This window comes from Lepidochelys kempii, chromosome 3, assembly GCF_965140265.1.
Source record: "Lepidochelys kempii isolate rLepKem1 chromosome 3, rLepKem1.hap2, whole genome shotgun sequence".
NCBI lineage: Eukaryota > Metazoa > Chordata > Testudines > Cheloniidae > Lepidochelys > Lepidochelys kempii.
The window spans coordinates 26,400,464-26,427,755 of NC_133258.1; the positions used below are offsets into that span (position 1 = coordinate 26,400,464).

The 27,292-nt window shown below is 39.4% G+C and overlaps 1 protein-coding gene across 4 annotated transcripts in view; it reads left to right on the plus strand.

The window, feature by feature from the left end:
* Positions 1-27,292, plus strand: part of NBAS (NBAS subunit of NRZ tethering complex) — a 406,507-nt gene that overhangs the window by 320,565 nt on the left and 58,650 nt on the right. For all 4 annotated transcript variants that reach the window (XR_012157919.1, XM_073335981.1, XM_073335983.1 and 1 more), the window contains one exon: positions 10,082-10,277. Coding sequence is in view for 3 of the 4 variants with exons in the window: in XM_073335981.1 (XP_073192082.1) it covers positions 10,082-10,277 (196 nt within the window). In the remaining variant the exon portion in view is untranslated. The remainder of the gene's footprint in view (positions 1-10,081; positions 10,278-27,292) is intronic.

The window sequence follows — 27,292 nt, forward strand, 5'->3', positions numbered from 1 at the left end:
GCTTAATACCCATGTCCTGGGGAAAAAAAATCCAAGTATTGCAAAAACCAAACAGACCAAAACTGTATAATAAATGCTTTAAAAACTTCATAATCCTATATTTCTCTTTGAGTTCATATTATAGGAAACTCCAAAACACGCAATGATTTTTCAGAAGCAGAGGTAAAATGTTAAATGGCAATACCAGAGAACCTGGTTATAGCACTGAGGCATATATCTACTCCTCCTATTTAAGATGGTGGAAAAATTCTCATTGACTTGAGTTAGAGCAGGACTGAGTGCTTCAAGTAATAGTCCATCACGAATAGCCACACTTATAGGTGAGTTTAGGAATACACAGTACAAAAGAGAGACATATATAATCTGTGTCCTGAATGTTAGGAAAACTGACAGACTCTCCATGCATTTTTTGGCTTTAGCTTCTTGTTCATCAGTGTTTGTACAGAGAACTTGAAGTCAAGAGAATGGTACATGACAGATCGTGGCTTCTCTATAGTAGTTAGTGCTGGGGTCTGAGAATCAGCCAGTCCATCCTTAGCACAGAATGGAATTTAAATTTCAATCCCATAAATACCAGGTCTATTAGGCATTGAATACTTCAATAAATTGCTAGTATAACTATACCACTGTAATTATACCAGTACAGCTCCCCATGTGGACACTCTTATTTGAGAGTGAGTGCCTTTTTCTAGTTTAGAATCATAGAATATCAGAGTTGGAAGGGACCTCTGGAGGTCATCTAGTCCAACCCCCTGCCCAGAGCAGGACCAAACCCCAACTAAATCATCCCAGCCAGGGCTTTGTCAAGCCTGATCTTAAAAACTTCTAAGGAAGGGGATTCCACCACCTCCCTAGGTAATGCATTCCAGTGTTTCACCACCCTCCTAGTGAGAGAGTTTTTCCTAATATCCAACCTAAAGCTCCCCCACTGCAACTTGAGACCATTGCTCCTTGTCCTGTCATCTTCTACCACTGAGAATAGTCTAGGTCCATCCTCTTTGGATCCACCTTTCAGGTAGTTAAAAGCAGCTATCAAATCCCCCCTCATTCTTCTCTTCCGTAGACTAAACAATCCCAGTTCCTTCAGCCTCTCCTCATAAGTCATGTGTTCCAGACCCCTAATCATTTTTGTTGCCCTTCGCTGGACTCTCTCCAATTTATCCACATCCTTCTTGTAGTGTGGGGCCCAAAACTGGACACAGTACTCCAGATGAGGCCTCACCAATGTCGAATAGGGGGGAACAATCAAGTCCCTCGATCTGCTGGCAATGCCCCTACTTATACACCCCAAAATGCCATTGGCCTTCTTGGCAACAAGGGCACACTGTTGACTCATATCCAGCTTCTCATCCACTGTCACCCGTAGGTCCTTCTTTGCAGAACTTCTTCCTAGCTATTCGGTCCCTAGTCTGTAGCGGTGCATTGGATTCTTCTGTCCTAAGTTCAGGACTCTGCACTTATCCTTGTTGAACCTCATCAGATTTCTTTTGGCCCAATCCTCCAATTTGTCTAGGTCCCTCTGTATCCTGTCCCTACCCTCCAGCGTATCTACCACTCCTCCCAGTTTAGTGTCATCCGCAAACTTGCTGAGGGTGCAATCCTCACCATCCTCCAGATCATTTATGAAGATATTGAACAAAACCGGTCCCAGGACCGACTCTTGGGGCACTCTGCTAGATATCGGCTGCCAACTAGACATGGAGCCATTGATCACTACCCGTTGAGCCCAACATTCTAGCCAACTTTCTACCCACCGTGTAGTGCATCCATCCAGCCCATATTTCTTTAACTTGCTGACAAGAATAATTGCGGGAGACTGTGTCAAAAGCTTTGCTAAAGTCAAGGAATAACACGTCCACTGCTTTCCCTTCATCCACAGAACCAGTTATCTCATCATAGAAGGCAATTAGATTAGTCAGGCATGACTTTCCCTTGGTGAATCCATGCTGACTGTTCCTGATCACTTTCCTCTCGTCTAAGTGCTTCAGAATTGATTCCTTGAGGACATGCTCCATGATTTTTCTGGGGGGTGAGGTGAGGTGAGGAGTAGTCTGGGAGCTGACCTTGTTCATGAAGAGAGGCAAAAAAAAGCACTGAGTACATTAGCTTTTTCCACATCCTCTGTCACTAGGTTGCTTTCCTGATTCAGTAAGGGGCCCACACTTTCCTTGACTTTCTTCTTGTTGTCAACATATCTGAAGAAACCCTTCTTGTTACTCTTAACATCTCTCGCTAGCTGCAACGCCAGGTGTGATGTAGCCTTCCTGATTTCAGTCCTACATGCCCGAGCAATATTTACATATTAAATACATATTTAGCTTATGTAGCTTTCATTTAATTTTGTTCAGCAAACTCCCTCCCAGTCTGTCTCCACCTCCTCCCTCCCACGCACAGAATACTTACTTGATTCCAGTTAGATGGCAGAATTGCCAGTTTGTCATCTCAATAACACACAAATTGGCCTCCTCATATGATTGGGCCTGTTTTGCATGGGGCTGTAGAAATGGTCCAGGTTCCTGTACTTTCTCCTGTTTTTTACCATCAGTCCCACCTCACGTGAGTCCTTAGTTGCAGCAACACTTCTGGTCAAGAGGCTTCATCCCCTTTCCCATTGCTTCACTGACATATCACTGTAATGGGTGCAATGGTTCACTGTGTAGTTTAAGCTTCAAATGCAATTCCCATAATAGCACTCTACATTGTCCAACCTATTTTGGGATTGCTTTTTTTAAAATTCATTTGTGGGTGAAATTTTCCATTTTTATTAGTCCAGAGATTATTTTGATTTTAATTCGGAGCAAAAAAAAAATTGTTATAACACAGATTGTGACAAACCACTCTATTCAATGCTAATTTGAACTGTTTTCTTTTGAAAGGAGCTGTCTGGAGTCTCAGTTTGTGTACACTGCTAACATTGTGGCATTTAAACACTAATCAATTGTGAAGATCAATGTGACTATGGAAAAGATTACTCAGATTCATTTAAACACACTTCCTTACCTCCTTATACTTCAGCTATTAAGACAGCAAAGCACAAAGCTTCTGTTTCAAAAAAGTCAAAAAATTGAGACGAGTGCTTGCCTAACTTTTGAGAAATGTTCCAACAGTCACTTTTAATTTTCACACTTTTAATTTACACTCGTTCAGCAGAGTGAGTTCTAATTTAGCTCAAGTTCTGAGATAGATAAGATAATAATAGAGCCTAAATAATATTGAAATTCTCAGAACTGAAAACTTAAACTGTCAATGTTTATTATTTCAGACCTTCAAGATAGGATAAATTGGTGTTTTCTGACTGATACTACTTTGCCATCTGTCTTGTTAGGACAAATAAAGGAACATTAGTTATAAATCACATTTCACCTGGAGCCACTTTCTTTTAAAAAAACAAACAAACCCATTGATAGTTTGAAATATTACCAAAGAATAGCAGAACATTGTTTACAGATTTATTACATGGTACTTTGGAGTCTGTAAAGGACTGTGGACTCTTGCCTACAACTATTCGCTGATTTTACTAATCCGTACACTGTAAATACAGTTTTATAATCAGATTGCATTCGTTCTAATATACTTCATGATATGATATAATCTATTCATATTAATTTATTTTCATTATCTGCAGTCCCAACCTCCCCCCAGTTTAATTATAAAACGCCTCTTTTTCTTCAGCAGTGTCCCTATGGGTGCTCCACTTCAGGCGCCTCTCGTGCTCTTCATTGGAGATTTTCAGTTGGCATGGTCCGTTCAGCCTACGCATGCTCCCTATGCCTCCTCGCGCCAGATACTGAGGCTGTAGGAGTGTGAGAGCAAACCACACTCAGGTCCTTCTCAGCTGCCTCAGCCTCAGACACAGCACTAGTCTGGATTTACATCTGTGCCAATTAGTCCCCATCCTTTCCTTTGGAGACCACATTGCTTATGCCCAGCGTACTTGGAGGCAGATTACTATGGACAAGTGGGAAACAGAGGTCATAACATAGGGCTATGCCATCCATTTTACATCACTCCCTCCCTTCCACCCCCCTTCCCTGTCCCTCTTCAGGGACTTCTCTCTCGAGCTTTTATAGAGACAAGAATTGAACTCTCTCCTTCAATTAGGAGCAATACTGCTGGTTTCTCCTCCTCACAAGGGCAAAGGATTTTACTCAAAGTATTTCCTTGTGCCAAAGAAGGATGGAGGGTGGAGACTGATCTTATATCTAAGACTTCTAAACAAGTTTGTAAAGTTTCAAAAGTTTAGAAGGGTGACTCTTGCCGTTATAATTCCTTCACTAGGGAAAGGGTATTGGTTTTCAGCTCTCAACTTGCAAGATGCCTATTTCCATATAATGATATACCAGTTGGACAGGAATTACCTATGCTTGACTAAAGAGCAGGATGATTTTAAAAGATGAGTGCTTCCTTTTGGCCTTTCCTTGGCCCCGAGGGTATTCTCCAAAGTCCTTGCTGTCGTGGCTGCTTACCTGAGACAAAAAGCAGTCCTAGTCTTCCCGTACCTCCACAACTAGCTGCTCAAGGGCTGTTCTGACAAAGCCAGAGTTATCCTTATAGTGCCTAAGAGACAAGCTTGTCACCCTTACCTGCTTCACCTATATATCTGACTGTTGTTCTAGCTCCCAGCCATTTCTCATCTCCTGTAATGAGATGCAGATCATGTGGTTCATCCCAGCTTAGGGTTCTCCGCCTCAGGGCATGACTCCTCAATGGTTTTTGCCGTTAGAATCCTCCTGTTCTACGGAAGCACAACAGTGTGACTGAATAGTACAAAGAAATCAACCAGTACTACTTTCTGCAGAAATGGAAGAGATCCTTCCATTGTTGTTGTCGTCTTCGCTGCCTCCTGCCTGATTTGGTGCCACTTTGCCATTTTGGATTATCTGTTGCATCTAAACAAATCAGGGTTATCCATTAGTTAGACTAAGATCCATTTGGGCACAGTATCAGCCTTTCATCCTCCATTAGAAAGATTCTTCATATTTGTTCATCCAGTATCATCTAGTTTTATGAAAGATTTGGGGAATCTGTTTGCAGATTAGAAAACCTACGCTGATCTGAAACCTCAGTTACCTTATGAGATTTCCATTCCAATGAATGGCAAACCTAGTCTCTATTGCATTTGTCTATGAAGATGGCCTTTTTGAAGGGATCTGCCAACTCCAATCTCCCTGACATCATGTCAGCCCACAAGATCAGGGAGATTGGAGTTGGCAGATCCCTCCTTTACAGGATTGTTTAAGGACAAGGTCTCTTTACGTCTACACCCTAGAGTCTTACCTAAGGTTCTGTCAGAGCTCCATTTTAATCAATAAATTCATCTTACCAGTGTATTTTTCCTGAAGTGACATAGTTCTCTACAGGAATCCTGTTTATATACAGTGGGTATTAGAGGGCATTTGGCTTTCTATTGAGATAGGACCAAGCAATTTAGAAACTCACCTAGGTTCTTCATTTCCTTCATGGATAGATCCACAAGGTCTTTGATCTCTACTCAGAGACTATCGAGATGGATCTCTGAATGTATTGTCACTTGTTATGATGCTGCAGGCATTCATCCCATCCTCTCCTCCCCACAAAGGGTGATAGCACATTCAACAATATCACAGGCACCATCTGTAGCGTTACTGAAGACTGTACTAGTATCTGAAATATTTAGGGCCACTACATGGGCTTCAATGCACATTTTCAAAACATTATACCCTGATCCATGCTGTCAGATTTGATGTGGCACTTGGTTCTGCTATACCACCTTCAGTTCTGGACTCTATTCTGAAACTGCCTCCTCCATTTGGAGGTACTGCTTGGAAGCCACCAGAAGTGGTGTACTCATAGGGACACTACTCAAAGGAGGAGAAGAGGTTACTCACTTTGTGCAGTAACTGCGGTTCTTTGAGTTGTGTACCCCTATGGGTGCCTTACTACCCGCCCTCATTCCCTTTTGCATAGGACTGATCCTCAGGGGAAGTTTCGGTGGAGAAGGAACTGAGGGTGGTTCGTCTGTGCACCCTATATAGCTTCAGTATCTGGTATGAGGAGCAATAGGGTGCATGCATGAGCTAAACGGACACTAACTGAAAATCTCCAATCGGGGCTCCAGTGGAGCATGTGAACTGTAGTGGAACACCCATAGGGACACACATTTTGAAGAACCATAGTTACTGTACAAAGTGGTAACCTCTTCTTCTCCCTTGCTGATAAACGTGGTTGTTGTGTAACATTAATAACATAAATAATAGGACATTAAAAAGTAATTAAATTGGAAAGGGTGCTATTCAGAAGGAGAGAAGATGGAAGGTCAACAATGGTATAAATCTGTAAGGAAAAGAAAAAATTCTACGTGCTTTTTAAAAGTAGGAAAGAATGATTGTTGGGGGAAGGAGTGAGCAAAAGCACAGCAAAAGCAAATTACTTACCAACCAAGTTTAACTCACTTTTGTAGGCAGAAGATGCGGTAGTACAGACACCATTGGAACCGGGCCTGATCAGAAGGTCTAGTATCTTACTCCATTTGGATGTAATCCACTCAATCAATCCAATACCTTGGGCTAATAACACACACTGATACGTAGACCTTATATGATAAATTACCTCAAATTAGTTGTCCAAATAAAAATGTTAAAAAATTAGTTATCTGGTCAGTATTACCTATTATACTGCCAGGCAGAGTTTGAGTCGTTTAAATGAATATCCTTCTAAGATACCTGTTCCCATTCCAATACCTCCAATAGCAGTTTTCTATGTCTGTACTCAAATATTTCCAGGTTTATTTTGAGGGGGATGGGGAGAGAGCAGAATGAAATATAAACTACTGCAGTATAGGACAGAAACCTGGGAACTGGTCCTCTGGAATTTCCCTGAAAGTTATTGGGGAGAGGGACCCACCCAGAATATCTGTTTGGAGTTAGGACATGGTTATAAATAGAGCAGCCATCCTAACCTACTGTTCCATTGAGCTCAGTCCCCTTCACAATTTCTACAAAGTCCAAATCCTGTACACCATTGAGGTTTTTTTAAAAAGAATAAAGGTACCCAATTCCGTTGAAAACTTTTGCAAATCTTGACTATAAGGGTTAAAAATATGCTTTAATTTCTTAACTGCTTCCAAACAGAGACATCAAAATCTCCTGACCTAACAACCTATCCAAGAGTTAGTGTGCAGCAAGCTGGGGTCTGAATCAGTGTGCCACGGAACTTCTAGGGCATGGCAGCAAGGCCTCTCTGCCAATTAGTGAGCAACAAGATTGTGCACTGTAGATGCACAGCCTGGCTTGCCATGCTCTAAGTCTCCATATAGATAAGCCCTTAGGTTATCACTACTGTGCCCCATGTCACGCTCTCGTGGCGCTATGGGGAAGAATAATATTTTTTTCCTCACATAGAGCGGTTCTCAGGCTTGAAATCATTAAAGCAATTGAGACCTCCTAGGTTAAAAAACATATGGCAATAGCATAGATGTTTTTAACCTAGGTACCTATCTGTAAATGGCTTTTAAGATACAAAGATCATATTAAAAGAGGGGGAAAGTTTGATGCCAAGCTAATTACCTTTCAGGGAAGATCCAGAAACTATGCAAATGACATGAGTGTTTCTTTTCAAGCATTAAAAAAAGTGACTGGATATTTCTACAACCTTAGTTTTGAATTGTGGTGCAATTGAAGGGAACACAGTACTGTAGATGTGATATGTGTTGGGTTTATTAAAGTAAATGGTAGTGTCTCAATCTCATTTGAAAAATTAATTTAAATTAATTTGAGTATGAACGCTGCCAACTGAACTGAAAACTAGCTGAAAGCATAAATGGATAGATAACAGAATTTGATCATTTTAGATTTAAGTTCTGTAAAAAGTATGTGCTATGTGTCTCCTACATAAACATTCTTAGCATCCTCCCCCACTAGGAACAGATACTGGTGTTCATTGACAACCGTAGATTTGTTAGACTAAAATAATCTGTAGATTCTCATGAAAGAATATTTAATTAGCTCTTTGATAATTGTAATAACATTAGCTAATTTAAATATTTCAAAATGAAAGGATTACAAAAAACAAAAATGTCGTCTAATGTAGTTTAGGGTAGAAATGCATGAGAAGACTCTATTACTGCTTAGTAAACAGCAGAAGCATTAATCCAAGCCATGCTCAGATGAATAAGAAGCATGTTAAAACCATTTTTCAGTGCCCATGGATATCTGTAGCAGGGCAGCTGAGGCCAACAGAGAAGAGGGGAAGCTTTTATGTAAATACCTTTAGGAATAATTAACCTAGAAAAATACCGAAAATATGTTTAAAAGAACGAGGATTATTTCTAAACAGTGTTTTCTCCAATTTAATTTTTACATGATGCTTCAGCTGTTTTTTAAAATATAATGAATTCAGTCACTGTTGCTATATCTTATCTTCACTATTTGAAATGAATGTTTCTGTAGTTTTTGTGCCATATCAATGATTTAATTATTCACAATGACAAAATGCACTACTGTGTTCTAAATTACATATTAGCCCTTAATTTTCACCTGTAAAGCCCTAAAGGGTTTGGGGACTGGCCTACCTAAAAAAGTCTCTCTCTTCTTGTTTGATGATGGGGTAGCTGAGATCCCCCAAAGCACTCAACCTGCCTGTCCCTTGTAAGCCAGTGGGAGCTGGTAATGTAGTATTTTGGTTGGGAAGGGCAGAGATGGCACCCCCCCCCAAACTTTCCATAAGACTCCTGATTTTTTAATGTAATTACAAAATTATTAAATCAGGCTTAATTCTACTAATTTTGCGATTACATTTAAAAACTGGGAAGATTGTGTGTGTTACTAATCACTTGGGTCTGATAAACAGTGACATGGTCATGCGAGGATGTTTTTGACCACTGCTGGGGTCCCTGTGCAAGGGCACCCACAGCCCAGCAGTATGCATGTTGTGCATGGTGCATACCATTTTTGTCGGCCAGGCTAGGGGAGGCGTTGCATTGGTGAGATCTCCTGTTAAGGTGAGCCCATTCCAAGCCAATGTACCTTCATAGGGCATGAACAAGGAAGCATAGAGTTTTAATGTTGGTTTTATTATTACATTTATTTAAAATACAATTATTTTTAATATCAAAACCCCCAAATTATCAAAATTATTAGAAATTGTGTTCATAGACTCTGACCATCAATGTTCAAAGTATTTTGTGTCTCCTTTTATCTGTTTACTTTTTGCATTTTGTATTACAACTATTGGAATGGCCTCATTTGGAATGGAATCATGAAAAAACAATTCCTTCATGAGATTAGTAAATGCTTGAGAAGTTTCATTTCTCTTTGTTCATATTATGTTAAATATTGGAATGTGTTTTGCTGTCTATATACTAAGAAGACATAATATTCCCTGATTAAACTCTTACTGTTTAGAAAATAGTGTTTTTATGTATAGCTGGTTCTTCATGATTCCTCTGTGATGACCCTTAAAACTGATTCATGTAGGAAAATTTAAAGAACTTAGAATGGATTTTTAACTGAGGGTGTATCTATTTAAATAGATGTAGTGGATGTGTGTTTCATTTGATGTTTGCAGGATGGATGTATATGAATTCTCTTCCCAACAAGATTCATTTTTGAACATGATCATTTCTTCTCCTAATCCATGATCATCTATATTGTCACTTATCCTAGAACAGTCATTTTCATTGATCTTGTAGTGTTGTTTCTTAAAATCAGAATGGCATGATAGTGAAATCGGCATGCAATTAATATCATTTGAGAACTTCTTAATTTATTTTCAGGTTCATAAAAAGCAGAGTGGGTTAAGTTCCACAGGTTTACAGTCTCTATTTCAAGGTAGTCAAATATATGACCAAGTAACATAATCAATAATACAGAAGAAAATGCAATTCAGAGGCACTGAATCTCTGTGGTTGTGTTCAGGTAGGTCTAACTCACAGGGGCTTATTCTTCTAATCAGAATTAGAAGTGTTTACAATGTTCCCATTAAAATTGTTCACAACTAAACACAGGACATGTTTCTTATGTGACTATCAGTGATAATGTCTTTAGAATTTGGATTAAAATGACTAAATATTAATTAAAGCTGAACCATTTTATTTGGATTACAGGGAGAAACTAGTTTCTTCAGATGATCTGTTGGAGTGGTTGAGACCTTTCTGTGGTGATGACTCCTTGCCAGTGAAGCCCCGCATTAAGGTGTTGCAGATTATGGAGCAAGCATTTCATCTCAGTGATGAGGATAGCAGGCTACTTGTGTTCTTCAGAACTCATGCTGTTCTCAAAGCCTGTTGGCCTGAGACAAAGGTATTATTATTTACTCTAACATTAAGTGATAATGTATTACCATTTTTCTCTTTTAAAAACTGTATGATGTAACTTTGTCAGTTGTGTAGTATGAACCATATAGGCAGTTACAAATGCATGCTATCTGGTGATGTCCGTCAGATGGATTCTCACCAGTTCAAAATAATGAAGCATGGAGTTCAGTCAATTTGAGGGTCTTTTGCATTTCAGTTATTTGTCCTACGCTGCCCTTTCGCCAGGTAAAATCCCAACTTTCTGCTGTTGAGTCAGTCCCAGTTGCATTGTTGTTGTCCACTACAGACTAGAGAGATTCATGGCCACCATCAAAGCAGCAATATCCTCTTATTGCTACCCACATAGATGTTCTTGAAAACAATGCAGCATGCAGTCTTAGTTCTTGCAAGTATGATCTTTAAAATGCCTGCATTCCCATCTGGCTCATGTTTTGCCTTGAACCCTGGTGTTCTAGGCAGTGGTAGTATTTTGCACTTCTAGCCAAATATGGCTAGAGTAACTCCCAGGGTCTGCACGGTGATTAGAGATAGAGGTGCTGGACTACAATCATATGAAAGCTGTGTCTTTATTTTCCTGAAACTTTACAATACCTGCTATGTGGCACCAGTCTGTTCTAGTTTTTAGCCCACGAATAAGGTTTTAGTTGGTTATCCATGTTGTTAAAACTAGACTTTAAAACAAGCTCATTTTATCAGTGACTATCCGTATTTGAAGTGTTTAGTACCAAGGCATTTCTCTTAGAGGTTCATGTTTTTAATCTGTGAGGTTTAGAGGGAAAATATCCTTAACAACAAGAAACTTCCTCCTTTTTTACACCTCAGCTCTGTCTTGGGACATTCTCTTGTTTTGAAACCCGTAAGCATCATTTGCTACAAGACAGAATCATTTCAGCAGAAAAGAGCTACTATTCAGCCATCTTATGACTCTCACCTTTCCATTGTCACCTTCTATGAATTACTGTCAAGTCCTCAAGAAAGCAGCATAGAACATCTTCACCTACTTGCTAGACAATTTTAATTTATTAAAAAAAATTGCTGATAATGTAAAACAAATAGCAATATCTTTAGTTCTGAACGAATTAGCTAAAGATGGGTGGTTTTTCTTTGTTTGTTTAACTGCTTTAGGTTATCACTCAACTCCTTAAAATAGACCTATCCACTACATTTTCTGTATCTCTGGCACTTAACAATTCAACCATTCTTTAAACATGTGCTATACATGAAGGTTCTTGACCCTTAGCTGTTTTTTCTTGTTCATTCTAAGTATCCCTTGGCACCATTTCTCTTCTTTCTACCTGTAATTCTAATAGCGTGCTTTCCAGCCTCAAAGACATTACAATTCTGATATGTCCGGCAAGAGGTCTTTAAAAATATATGATGAATCACATGTAACTAATCCCTGGCAGTCATGTCTGTAGAAGAAAAACACACAGGAAACTGTATTTGACAGAAGCCTTCACAGTTTTGATTTGGTGTTAGGAGAATTAGTAGACGATATCTCCTATCAACCTAATAATCCTGACTATATAGCTTCACAGTTTAACCAAATTGTATCCATATTTTCATGATTTTTTCGAGAGGAATCTAATACAATAACTCCTCACTTAATGTTGTAGTTATGTTCCTGAAATATACTACTTTAAGCGAAACGATATTAAGCTAATCGAATTTCCTCATAAGAATTAATAAAAAGAACAGGAGTACTTGTGACACCTTAGAGAGTAACAAATTTATTAGAGCATAAGCTTTCGCGGGCTAGAGCCCACTTCATTGGATGCATAGAATGGAATATATATATATAGATAAGAAGATATAGATAGATAGATATACACATACAGATAAGTTGGAAGTTGCCATACAAACTGTGAGAGGCTTACTATATGTTCATTCTATGCATCCGATGAAGTGGGCTGTAGCCCACGAAAGCTTATGCTCTAATAAATTTGTTACTCTCTAAGGTACTCCTGTTCTTTTTACGGATACAGAATAAAATGGCTGCTACTCTGAAACGCATAAGAATTAATGTAAATAGGGGGAGTTAGGTTCCAGGGAAATTTTTTTCATCAGACAAAAAGCTATATATATATATTTATATATACACACACACACAGTATAAGTTTTAAACAAACAATTTAATATTGTACACAGCATGATTGTGAAGCTTGGTTGAGGTGGTGGAGTCAGAGGTTGGAAGAGGGTGTGATATTTCCCAGGGAATGCCTTACTTCTAAATGATGAACTAGCACTCAGCTGAGCTCTCAAGGGTTAACACGTTGTTAACATAGTCTCACACTCTACAAGGCAGCATGATTGGAGGGAGGGGAGACAGCATGTCAGAGAGAAACAGAGAGACACACCACGTGTGTGAGAGAGAGACGCGCATTGCCCCTTTAAGTACTCTAACCCCACTCTAAGTACACTGCCTTTTTAAGTAGATCAGCAAGTTGAGACAGCAGCTGCTGCCAGCAAGCTCCCTCCATCCTGAGCCCTGTAGTGTCCCAACCCTGCTCTATGGAGATGGGGTAAAGGAGCGGGAGGCAGGAGCAGAGGGGAGGGAGACACCCTGACATTTGCCCCCTTCTTCCCCCTGCCCCCCCTTGCACAGCAAGCAGTAGGCTCCCGGGAGCAGCTCCAAGGCAGAGGGCAGGAGCAGCACACACAGTGTGGGGAGGGTCAGCTGACCTGCAGGCAAATAATAGCCTGCTGCATGGCTGCTGTACAGGGAACTTAGTGGAGCGGGGAACTGATGGGGGGCTGCCAGTTCACCCTCGTTCCAAGCCCCCACCACTAGCTCCGAAGGGCTGCTCTTTCTACAAGCAGTGGACAAAGCAGGAGGCTGCCAAACAACTTTATAAGTGAGCATTGCGCAACTTTAATCAAGCATGTTCTCTAATTGATCAGCAACATAACAACAAAACAAGGTTAACTGGGATGACTTTAAGTGAGGAGTTTTACGGTATAATTCCATACTGGCTCTCAGGTAACGGGTGTCTTCAAGTCATAATAAGCTATGTTTTCTGAGCTTGAATAATAATAGCTTCCCCTCTATTTCAAATGACCTTGAAGAGATTTAGAAATGTAACCAGTTGATATACATGCTGTGGCTAGATTCAGTCCGGAATTATGTGGGGAGGGGCATTCACTAGTGTAAACCATGGCACAGGGCTTTAAATAACCAAGAAGCTTCTGTGGCAGGGAAGGATGTTGTGGTGCGAAGAAACCAAAACTTTCCCACTATTGGGCAGGCTGCAAGAGGACTACACTTCAGGGGGTGGGAGTGAAGTGAGGCCGGAGTGGCTTACGAGAGCCTCTGGCAGAAATTGTAGCTGCCATCTCTTGGGGAGGAGGGGTGAGAGGCTGTGCCTTATGGGGCCTCCCTGATGTGGGAGGATACAGATTATGCATCCCTGCATCAGCTTCAGTGAGTATTGCCCTAAATGCTGTATGTATGATTTACTTTCACACGCTACTGAAACTGATTGATATCTGAGGTGAAATACAGTAGCACTATAACAACACGCACTTATGCTACACATCAGCCAAGGAAAGGCTGTGCAGAAAAAGTAAGTATCCATATGAGACTGTGTGAGGAATTTTAGTACCTGGGAGAGATTTTAGTTGTATGTCATAGTTAACACTCCTGCTCCCGCAGAAAGTGGTCATTTTTCTGTCTTGAGACTCTTGCAGGTGTTGCTCCTCTCAGATGAAATAGACCACCGCTTGCAGTATATTGCCCTCTAACATCTTGGAGCAAGGAGTTGGACTAGATGACCTCCTGAGGTCTCTTCCAACCCTAATCTTCTATGAATGTGTTTGGACATTGGTTCTCTACTTCCTTCCCGTACCTCTAATTGTATGTCTTAGTAGTCTCCCATCCAAATAGCTACCTGTGCCAACCCTGCTGAGTTTGTGAGATCCAACAGGATGGTAGCTGTATGGCTGAAGACAACACCCCATCTTTCATAAGAACTATGTAACACAAATATACAAGACCCTGGTAGGAGATGGAACTGCCTGTAGTTCCTTCCCTTTTACAAAACCGAATGTAATTTTTTTCTTGGAAGAGAGAGGAATGTGTGCCATTCTTGTTCTCATCACAGAAACGTCAAATTCAGATAGCAGCAAGAAGAAATAGATAAATATCGTGCTTTGTAGAAGGAACTATTCTAGCTATTATTAGTATGGGGAGGGGAAGGCATAGAAAATTATCATGCAAAATGCTGCTACAGGTCAGATACCCCTCATAGCACAAGGCAATTCATCAAAACATCTTCAATGTTTTACTCTTCAGCTGCTGAGCAAACAAGGCATAATTACGAAAGAGTCTAGTAATATCTTGTAACAAACAGCCAAGGGTGTACTCGGTTCCCAGTAAGCTCAAATCCTTCAGAACTAATAAGCAATGGGTTTGTTTCTTCAAGTTATAAAAACAGTTTGTGTACTTGACATAAGCAATAGCTGTTCTTTAGGCTTTTCCCATTCCTGATACAGAGTATGTCAACGGACACCTCTTAGTATAATTTTTAACGAGTTTTAGTATTCATATCATTACAGTGTAGATGCGATAATGTACATATTTGGATCATCCAGCAGACTCAAAGCTTTGGTTCTGGTGAATTTTGGGGTGCTTTACCCTAAATAACTAGTGAAATGATTCAGAAGTGACAGGCTGGTATGTCTAGCAGGTATCAGTTGAAGTTCATTTTTTTTTTTTACCATTGCTAAAGAAAACAATTTAATGAACTTCCTTTTTGTGTGCATGTAACATCATTGGTTGATGAGTAACCCAGAATATGGTACTGAGTGAACTGTTGTATTTGAAAAAGGAAATGGAGACACCATGAAGGTAAATAAGCCTGGTGTTTAATTCCTGAGCCTTCACAAATTCAATGAATCCACACTGATAGTGGGAAATCTCGAGTCATCAAATTTTGCAGATTAGCAAGTTAGTGACCACATATAGTAAAAAGCACAGATAGTTTATCACACACTGTACTGCATCCCTTTGTACGCAAAATGTCCTATTAGTTACTTGTCACAGTGTTTCATGGTAAACTAGTAAAGTACAATCTTAGAAATATAAAAGTTCACACTACAGAGCTCAAGCAGTTACATCTTTTGCTGGAAACTGAGAAGAGAGCAGTCGGCTTGTATGTGTGGTTGGAATGTGCAGGTAAGCAAAGCATATATTAGCAAGTTTCTATTGCACTGTGTTAATACTTCCATATTTTACTCAAAGATCCCACTTTACAGAATGACTGTCCCAACTTTACAGATGGAGAAACTGAGGCACAGAGCTAAAGTGACTTATCCTAGGTCATATAATGAACTGGTGGCAGAATCAAGAATAGAACTCAGCATTTCCGACTTCCAGACTTGTGACCAAACTGCTAGACTATGCTGCTTTCTTACCTCCTTTTTACTATTCCTACTTTGTATTTAACAAGACTGCCCCTCTCATTTATAATGTGAACCTTTCTCAGAATAGAGTGGGCAAAATAGTGCTGAAATAGTAAAGCCCTTTGAGATGTCAGTGAAAAATTGCTATCCCATTTCACCCTGGGACTTGCAGATAGAAATGTATTTCTGAGACTTCTGTAATATTTGACATTTAAATCATTGCAGACGTGGGGTGCCTGCTCTTTCAATAGTTACAAAATATCTTAATTTTATTTCAGTGTCACATTATTTCAAAAATTGTTTATCCTTCTTTGATAATTTTTTCATTCCTTTATAATGTCCTCTTTTCCCCAATCCCTGTCCAATACCTAAAGGGACACCAGATATTGCAAAGGATGGATGTGTATTCTTATTAAGTAAAGATAAGTTTAATGTTATTGCAATGTTCAATTACCAGAAAATATGTGAAAGCCAACCTCAGTATGTCTAGTAATCCTCTTAGTCGGGCTTTGCACACATCAAAGAGGGACTTAACATTTAATTATGCTCAAGGTGCTATAAGTAGTGCTCCCACAAATCAATATGCTGCTGGGAGATCGGCCAGCTCGTGCAAAATAAAAAATTTACTTTAGGCAGACAGCTACCTATCTAACAGTCAGAAACACAGCAATTTCCAGTTCTCTAATGATTAGTTAACAAAATTAAAAATTCAGAGGTCCTCATTTTTCAAAGGCTTGAGAGTCCTTAATTCACATTCCAGTAGCATCCCACAGCTACTGACGGGAGGAGGCATGTGTTGTTTTAATCCCCTTGATAAATTTTATCTGAGCTTTTCAGGTTCTGTAATTTTCTAGTTAACTGGTGCATGAAAAATATGGGTCAAAATACTGACATTTTCTTTCAATATTTTTTGGGTAAGAGAAAATGTATATCTTAGAATTTTCATGTTTTAAATTTTAGCTTATCCATTGAGGATATATAACTCATTCCCTGCCATTATAAATGAGAAATAATAGAGTTTATAAGGACTTCCAATAACATGACTAATGTATATATTATGTCTACTTACGGGACATGTGTGAACATATCAGTCATTTAATTTGGTCATCAATGCTATATAATTTACAGTAGTAAAAAGTTAGAGCTTTACCCTGGCAAGCAGAAGCTACTGTAGGAATATAAGAGCTTTAGCAAAGGTTCTGTATGTAAACCAATATTTATTTTAAAATAAGTAGTTAGCACGTAGGATTGTTTAATCATCATTATAAGAATAAGATTTGTCATTTGTGTTTGTGTGTGACTTGAATCCAAATAGCATGCGTAGTTTAGAGAAGGTAATCTCATTTAGAGTTTCCTTCAGTTTTGGTATATCCTAAATTGTCATGCTCCTGAGACCATTTTTGAAAATCAGGAAGGTACCTAAATATGAATTTGGAGCCTAACTTTAGGCTCCTGTTTTTTAAAATTATAGCCTTGAAAAGCGGCATGAAGTGTGTGTGTGTGTAATAAAAAGAACTGAGGAATCTTCTAAATAGTTGCATTAATGTACACATTAATTTAATGCTTTTCGTGGAAATTCATTCTGGAAGATGTCCGTCTCCTCCTCCACCCATCCAGAAAAGCTATGTAGAGGACAAAGGCAGTGCGTATTGATCTCAACACCTAATTAGAAAGAACATACTGAATTATTGTCCAGTCTCTCTTGAGTGACGGAGGTCTTTGATGTGAACACCATCAGATAGTCATGGTCTTTGGCTGTTCCTGCCCTTGACTGAATCTGAACTGGCAAAATAGTTGTGAGGGCATTATATCAATTGTCCCTGAGCAGTCTTGTTCAGTTGCTGAGTGGTTAAGGCACTCAACTACAGTTGTGAAAGTCCTGGGTTAAAGTCTTGCTCAATCTCACATTGAAAGGCCAGTTCACCCAGCAGCGGAGTGGCCTTATCCATCTGGCTAGGGCAGTCAGAGACCATCAGACATCATTCTGGCTACATCACTCCCTTGTGTAACATTGGCTATGAAGCTGACGTGCCTTAATGGCATCAGCCTGATGAGCCATTCACTCAGGAGAAACTTTTAACATCTTGCAACCTCTGAAACAGGATATTTCATTAATTGATGTGGTCAAATTTATGTTTTTAGTGAGGGGAAACAGAATGCTCTGTGGGGCAGGGACTGCTTTTGTGTCTATGCACTGCTTAGCACAATGGCATCTTGACCTCTAAATGCTATTGTCATACGAATATAATAATAATCCCAAAGTTCTGGCGATATCAGCTATACTAGGGTTTCTCCAGAAGGTTTGGTTGGAGTCCATTCTAGCATATTTCTCTACTATAATAATGTAATCAAATTAAATTATGCTTATCTTCTCCCTCCCCACTTCTGCAATTCATTGCCCATTATATCCCATGAATGATGAAAGAAGCTGTGCAACAGAATAAGAAATAATTTACCTGATAATTTTCTTTCTGTTAGCAGCTTCTCTCTGAATTCAACCCATCCTGGTACTCTGGTAAACGACCAGAATATATATTGGATGTTTTTTCTCAAAGGAGACTTAGATGTGTGTTGTCTCAATGTTAATTTAATACATTATATAGTTGCTGTAGCTGATTGCTGGAGTGTTTCTGTAGCTGTGGAACCTCTCTTCTGGTGGCCTGAGCTGAAGGGCGGAAATTAGTCCTGGAGCCTCCAGCAACACCATTCAGCCACCTATAAATTCCAGCGGGGGGGGGAGGGGGGAGAGGGGAAGGGACATTAGCCCATGAGTAATGAATTTGAAAAGATGCAGCTAACAGGAAAACAAATCAGGTAAGAAATTTCTCATTCCTCTCTTCCAGATTTCCTCCTGTAAATTATGCTTCTGTTTTTGTTGCCCTTCACTAGGGTAAGATTTCCAAATTTTGAAAAATTGATTTGGCTAAAATTTAAAATATTACCATTTAGCCATATTGGTGCATTCCTTGCTTTCCTGTTTTCCTTTTTGTTCGGCAGTGCATATTCCTTCTGAGACTATTATTGTTCCCTTAAGTAGTATCTAAGTCGCCTCATTTGGACTTTAGGCCCTTTTTGACCAAAGTTCTCATTTTATTAAAATCTCCCTTTTAAAGTTTAGTGTCCCTTTGTCCCTTTTTGGTACCTTACTTGTCCCTTGCATGTTGAACCTAATTATACTGTTTCAGAATAGCAGCCGTGTTAATCTGTATCCTCAAAAAGAACAGGAGCACTTGTGGCACTTAGAGATTAACAAATTTATTAGAGCATAAGCTTTCGTGAGCTACAGCCCACTTCATTGGATGCATAGAATGGAACATATAGTAAGAAGAAATATGTATACATACAGATAAGTTGGAAGTTACCATACAAACTGTGAGAGGCTAATTAGTTAAGATGAGCTATTATCAGCAGGAGAAAAAGACTTTCGTAGTGATAATCAAGATGGTCCATTTAGACAGTTGACAAGGTGTGAGGATACTTAACTTAAGGAAATAGATTCAATATGTGTAATGACCCAGCCAGTCCCTGTCTCTATTCCAGCCCAAGTTAATGGTATCTAGTTTGCATATTACCATTTTTTCTCCTGCTGATAATAGCTCATCTTAACTAATTAGCCTCTCACAGTTTGTATGGTAATTTCCAACTTATCTGTATGTGTGTGTGTGTGTGTATATATATATATATTATTATATGTTCCATTCTGTTCATCGGATGAAGTGGGCTGTAGACCACGAAAGCTTATGCTCTAATACATTTGTTAGTCTCCAAGGTGCCACAGGTGCTCCTGGTCTTTTTGCTAATTATACTGCGGTCATTATTACTTAGTGTCTCAGCTACTGTTACTTTCTCACCTTCCTCATAGCATTCTGGAGGTCAGATAGATGGAGATAAGGATAAAAGAAATCATTTTAAACAAACAAAACAAAAAGTGGAAGATATGGAGGGGGACTGTAGGAATACTGTCACAACTTGTATATAGTTCAGGAGGTAAGAGGCTTCAAGGGTCCAGCTACTGGAGTAAACCAGATCATGGGTCTCGGGAGGGAATTGGTGGCTCCTATTAACTTCAGGCAAAAGAAGGTCTTAAATCTAGGCAGACTGAGCTTCACAGTACCCTATTTCATCCTTGCTGGAGGGAAGGAGTGATTCAGTACTGGGCTAAATTATGAATTGAGCAGTGGAGGTTTGCTAAGACAGCCAACCCTCATTCCTTGGTTATATGATGTGAGGCCATTTATCTCTGAACTGAACCCAGTTAATGCCTCATAGATTGTGTGGGGTGGAGGGGGATGATCATCTTCCCTTTAATTTTAAAGTTAAGGAAGTTGCAGCCTGTCATATCTCTGTCCTCATTTTCCTTTGTGTCCGGATGTAATATATAAGTATGGAGCTACGTTTGTGTAGGGGTTAATTTTTACTTTCAGTTCATATGGATTTCATTCGATGAATTACCATTTGCTTTAAAAAAAAAAAAGTTAATTGGTTGCCATAGCTGTGCAATGACATATGCTGTGTTATCTGAAAGAGTGCTGAGTAGCTTTTTTTATCCATAAATATAATAACTTTTAAACTTACTATATTATTATAACTATCTTCCTTGGGAAATTCTGTGGTGTTTATCAGCTTGATACCAAAGTGCTCTTGTTAAGAATCACAAATGCATATACAAATTGGAGGAGTGTTAAATTGAAATATTCTTTCAAATTACTAATGTGATCCTGGAATAAGAATCTGCATTTGGATCAGTAGCATGAAAAACTTTAAGATTATTCACAGAAAGTGTTGTTGTTTTTTTAACACAGTATAAAAATGCATAAGCATTTTACCTTACCCATGTTGTCATATTGGCACACTTGCAAGTTGTCATTATGATAGAAAATTTAATTTTGACAAATATTTATTTGCATAAACACAATTTAAAAAAATATTTCTAATCTATTAGCAAAAATAGATTAGAACAAATTGGACTTTGTTATTGCTGTGTTGATAGTCACGGGTTGAATACTCAAAAAGAAAAGGAGTACTTGTGGCACCTTAGAGACTAACCAATTTATTTGAGCATAAGCTTTCGTGAGCTACAGCTCACTTCATCAGATTCATATTGTGGAATACTGGGATCGTGCACATACTAATGTTAGTATTACTCATAAGCAAATGCCTAAATAGCAAAAGTATGGACTTAAAGGGATTGATGCCTGAAACGGATATAAGAGCTTAAAAATAAAGGGCATCTTTTTAAGTCTTGGGTGCCAAAAAATAAGTACATATATCCATATTTAGGTACTTCAATATATGGGCTGATTTTCAAAATTTGTGGTCACCCAGAGTTTCTGCTGACTTTTGCTGGAATTGTGGCTATTTAGCACCTCTGAAAATGAAGCCTAACTCAAGATAGTTAAGACCAAATAAGATAGTTAAGACCAAATCAGACTGTGAAGAACTTCCAAAAGATCTCACCAAACTAAGTGATTGGGCAACAAAATGGCAAATGAAATGTAATGTGGATAAATGTAAAGTAATGCACATAGGAAAAAATAACCCCAACTATATATACAATATGATGGGGGCTAATTTAGCTACAACTAATCAGGAGAAAGATCTTGGATAGTTCTCAGAAGAAGTCCACGCAGTGTGCAGTGGCAGTCAAAAAAGCAAACAGAATGTTAGGAATCATTAAAAAAGGGACAGAGAATAAGACAGAGAATATCTTATTGCCCTTATATAAATCCATGGTACGCCCACATCTTGAATACTGCATACAGATGTATTGGTGTATACATCTCAACTCAAAAAAGGTATACTGGCGTTAGAAAAGGTTCAGAAAAGGGCAACTAAATGATTAGGGGTTTGGAATGTGTCCCATATGAGGAGATATTAAAGAGGTGTCATAAATATAAAGGGAAGGGTAAACCCCTTTGAAATCCCTCCTGGCCAGGGGAAAGCTCCTCTCACCTGTAAAGGGTTAAGAAGCTAAAGGTAACCTCGCTGGCACCTGACCAAAATGACCAATGAGGAGACAAGATACTTTCAAAAGCTGGGAGGAGGGAGAGAAACAAAGGGTCTGTGTGTCTGTCTATAGTCTGTCTTTGTCGGGGATAGACCAGGAATGGAGTCTTAGAACTTTTAGTAAGTAATCTAGCTAGGTATGTGTTAGATTATGAGTTCTTTAAATGGCTGAGAAAAGAATTGTGCTGAATAGAATAACTATTTCTGTCTGTGTATCTTTTATGTAACTTAAGGTTTTGCCTAGAGGGGTTCTCTATGTTTTTGAATCTAATTACCCTGTAAGATATCTACCATCCTGATTTTACAGGGGGGATTTCTTCATTTCTATTTACTTCTATTTTTATTAAAAGTCTTCTTGTAAGAAACTGAATGCTTTTTCATTGTTCTCAGATCCAAGGGTTTGGGTCTGTGGTCACCTATGCAAATTGGTGAGGCTTTTTATCCAACATTTCCCAGGAAAGGGGGGTGCAAGTAAGTGTTGGGAGGATTGTTCATTGTTCTTAAGATCCAAGGGTCTGGGTCTGTAGTCACCTAGGCAAATTGGTGAGGCTTTTTACCAAACCTTGTCCAGGAAGTGGGGTGCAAGGTTTTGGGAAGTATTTTTGGGGGGGAAGGACGCATCCAAACAGCTCTTCCCCAGTAACCAGTATTAGTTTGGTGGTGGTAGCGGCCAGTCCAAGGACAACGGGTGGAATATTTTGTACCTTGTGGAAGTTTTGACCTAAGCTGGTAAAGATAAGCTTAGGAGTTTTTTCATGTAGGTCCCCACATCTGTACCCTAGAGTTCAGAGTGGGGGAGGAACCATGACAAGAGGCTAAGGACTTTTTCAGCTTGGAAAAGAGGAGACTAAGGGGGGATATGATAGAGGTATATAAAATCATGAGTGGGGTGGAGAAAGTGAATAGTGAAATGTTATTTACTTGTTCCCATAATATAAGAACTAGGGGCCACCAAATGAAATTAATGGACAGCAAGTTTTAAACAAATAAAAGGAAGAAGTTCTTCACTCAGCGCACAGTCAACCTGTGGAACTCCTTGCCTGAGGAGGTTGTGAAGGCAAGGACTGTAACAGGGTTTAAAAGAGAACTGGATACATTCATGGGGGTTAAGTCCATTAATGGCTATTAAGCAGGATAGGTAAGGAATGGTGTCCCTAGCCTCTGTTTGTCAGAGGGTGGAGATGGATGGCAGGAGAGCGATCACTTGATCATAACCTGTTCGGTTCACTCCCTCTGGGGCACCTGGCATTGGCCACTGTTGGGAGACAGGATACTGGGCTGGATGGACCTTTGGTCTGACCCAGTATAGCCATTCTTATGTTTTGGTGTCTAACTTGAAAACTTTGATCTCAGTGCCTTCTCGAATATAACATCCTACTATGAAAGTGATAAAATAAACTATTTATCCTTTAGAACAGCACTAATAGAGCAGTTTATATTCCCTATCACCCCCATTATTTTTCATTCTTCCTATACAAAAAAGGTGTGGGGGAGAGGCTTGAATATCTGTATCTAAAACTTAGCAGTATGAGAGAAGTACTTTTTATATGGAAAAAGGTTGTGAGTCTATATAGGGTTTTCAGCTCCACTTCATGTTTTAAATAAGGATATATACTTTTATAAATAGTTTATAAAGGGTTAATAAATGATTCACAACTGTTAGATGTGAGTAAGTCCTTTTAGATGTTTACATCGCACATCAGTAGAAGGTGTTGATGGTTGTAAGTGATGGCTTAAAGCAGCCTATTTACCTGTCAATTGACACTCAGTTGATATAGGTTTTTAAAATGTTTATTAAATTATCTATTAATCATCTTAGTCTTTTTAAACTGCTTATAAATGTACCCTTAATATAAAGTCTTACATATATAAATTGCTTCTGTGCCAAGATTGCAGACTGGAAACCATAGATGGGGTCTTACAGAATACAGATAGATATATTTTACATTCTGCCCACATTTAATCAGTTTTATGCATTAGACCATGAATGCACGTTTACTGAATCTATATACATTCCCCAGTAAAGGTATGGTTGTGTGCTGCATATCAAACAGATAATGTATTAAACTATACACAAATGAGTTTAGAGAAAACAGTTCTTGGCTAACTTCACAAAGATAAGGCACCATTTGATATGCTTAGGCTCTCTTTAACACCTCACTATTAGGTTCTTTTTAGCTCGAATAGTGCTAGATCTTGTTTTCCTTACTGACTGACTTTAGTGTGAGCAGTCTTTAGTCTGTGGTTTGTAAGATTATGGAAAGCTTTGCAATATCTATATACAGTTGAATAAGGGCCTGATTTTCAGAAGTGGTGAGCACCTGTGATTAAGGAACTTCAGTAGGATCAGAGGAATTATACCAGATCAGACCTGTGGTTTGTCTAGTGCACTATCCAGTGTCTGGTACTAGATGCTTCAGAGGAAAGTGCAAGAAAATCTGCCCTTAAGGAAATGTCTTCTTATTCCCAGTAGCTAGGATATGATTTATGCCCTGGAGATTAAGTTTATAGCTCTTCCAAAAGATTCTTTTAAAAAAAATTATATTTATATTTTAATATCTTTGTTATGCATTTTTGATAGTGGACACTTCCTTTTGGCCTGTTTCAAAAATCCTGATTATAATAGCCTAAGTGCTTAGGGCATTCACATCTGTTCCTTCCTTTGCATGTTACTTTATGCCTGATCTTTCCAATAAGTGGAATATTCTACCCAAAGAACTCTAGCCTGCCTATCTGCAGTTTCATCAGAAGAGAGGTTTAAAGAAGAAAGAAACGTCTCAAATTAGCAGCTCAAGTCATCATTCATCTGATAGTGGAAATGATCAATCTATGGGACAGAGTTTTTTCTGACTGGGGCAAGTTTGGTGTAATTCAATTATCTGTATCAGCAGTATCAATTGACTAATATTCACATAATCAAGCAGTCTACAGTTGTTTGTTCTCATGCCTATGGATACCCCATGGGCACCTCTGTGTATATGATGTCTTGAGAAGTTTCCCATTCAAACAGGGCACTTAACTCACAAACAATGATAAAGTTGTTCAAAGCTCCCAAGCAGATCATATCATAGAATCATTGGATTAGAAAGGACTACAAGGGTCATCTAGTCTAATCCCCTGCTAAAATGCAGGATTTGTTGTGGCTAAACCATCCAAGACAGATGGCGATTCAGGCTCCTTTTGAAAATCTCCAGTGAACAAGGTTTCACACTCTCTGTACACAGTCTGTTCCATTGTCCTACTGTTCTTAGAGTGAGGAAGTTTTTTTTTCTTGAGATTTAATCTAAATTGCTATGCTGTAGTTTGAACCCATTGCCTCTTGTCCTGCTCTCTGTGGCAAGAGAGAACAACTTTTCTCCATCTTTTCTATGACAGTATTTGAAGACCATTATCATGTCCCTGCCCTTAATCTCCTCTTTCCCAAACTAAACATACCCAGTTCCTTCAGACTTTACTCATGTGGTTTGCATTCCATCCCTTTGATCATCTTTGTCGCTCGCCTGTAGATCCTTTCCAGTTTCTCTACAACCTTTCTATATGTAGGTGACCAAAATTGGGATATTTTAAACTGATCTACATTAGTTAAACAAGTTTATCCAAAAACCAAAATTCCACATGATATCCTTGGCATCAATAATTCCCTCACTAAAGGAGGTCATGTGGTTCGCACCTCTAGACTTGAAAGACACACATTTTCATATAGACATCCATCCACCCCGCGGGAGGTTCCTCAGGTTCCTCTATGACCAAGACCATTGCCAAGTCAGAGTCTTTCCCTTTGACATGGCTACAGAACACAGTGTTTACAAAAATTTCTTCACAGGTGGCTGCTTGGATGAGAAGGGAAGAATTTACTGTCATCCCATACCTTGATGTGTGGGTTCTCACGGACCACTCCTACAAGGATGTCCACAGGTCAACCTGTGATCTGCGTCAGTCATGAAAAATCCACATTGACCCTCATGGAGTGCATAGACTTCATAGGGGAGACATTAGACTCAAATACAGCAAGATGACATCTACTTCTTGAAGGGTTTCAGATCATGAGCACTGATCATCCACCATGTCACTATTAGACCCAGGAAGTCAGTCAGACCTTGCCTTTACCTCCTTGGCCACATGGCTTCATGCACACACATGACCACCATTCATCAGGCTACAGCTATGAAGCCTACAAGCCTGGCTTCTCCTCGGTGTTCTCACCAGAGAAGGGTACCATAAAGGCCAAAGTCACAATTCCACCCAAGATATTAGGCTCTCTTGTCCGGTGGACAAAACCGGAGACGTTTTGGTAGGAGTCCGTTTCCTCACACCAACACCTGAGGCAACCTTGATTACCAATGCTTTCTTCCTGGGTTGGGGTGCACACATGGGTGATTATATGGCATAGGGCATCTGGACCTACCAGAAGCCCAAAATTCACATCAGCTTATTAGAACTCATAGTGGTCTGTTGGGCCTGCAGTGCCTTCCTGCCACTCATCCAATCCAAGCATGTTTATATAATAGCAGACAACATCAAAGTATTTTATATAAACAAGCAAGGGAGAATGAGAGCTTTCTTTTTTTGCATAGAGGTAATCACCCTCTGAAAATGGTGCATCAAACATCACATAACTCTATCATCTGCATACTTACTTGGGTTTCCAAATTACCTAGCAGTCTGCCTGAGGAGACAAGTTTCTGTGAATTACGAATGGGAGATTCACTATTCATTTCTCAGCAACATCTTCACTCCATGAAGAAAGCCATCCTGGGATCTTTTTCCTCAAAGTCAAACAGGAAGCTTCCTTGGTACCGTACCAGAGCAGCCCCGGGAAAGAACTCTTTGGGAGATGCCCTCCTGATGTCATGGAAGGGTCACCTGAAATATTCTTTCCCTCCAGTTCCTTTGATGTCACAGGTTTTCTGGAAGATCCCTCAAGACAGAGGTTGAGTCATCCTCATCATGCCCAAACGGTCAAGACAGTTCTGGTTCATGGATCAGCTGAAACTCTCAAGGTGACCACCCATGACTGTCCCCATTGTGACGGGTTGGATCACAGAAACCCTCCTGGGGCTGCCAACCGATGTGCCAAGACTACTTCTCCCCCTGCTTTCCCTGCCAGCTTGGGACTCCAGAACAGTGCCTGGTTGTGCCAGACACACTTGCTGGCTACAAACACAGACGCAGGTCTGAACAACGTCCCACGAGCTGCAGACTTAACTGAAAACAGCTTAAGAAGTGTTCCTGTCTCCAGCACTCAGATGCCCAACTCCCAATGGAGTCCAAACCCCAAATAAATCCATTTTACCCTGTATAAAACTTATACAAGATAAACTCATAAATTGTTCATCCTCTATAAGACTGAGTGAGAGGTATGCACAGCTGTTTGCCCCCTCAGGTTTTAATACATACTCTGGGTTAACGAATAAGTAAAAAGTGATTTTATTAAATACAAATAGTGGTATTTAAGTGGTTCCTGGTGATAACAGACAGAACAAAGTAAATTACCAAACAAAATAAAATAAAACACGCAAGTCTATGCCTAATACAGTAAGAAACTGAATACAGATAAAATCTCACCTTCAGAGATGTTCCAATAAGCCTCTTTTA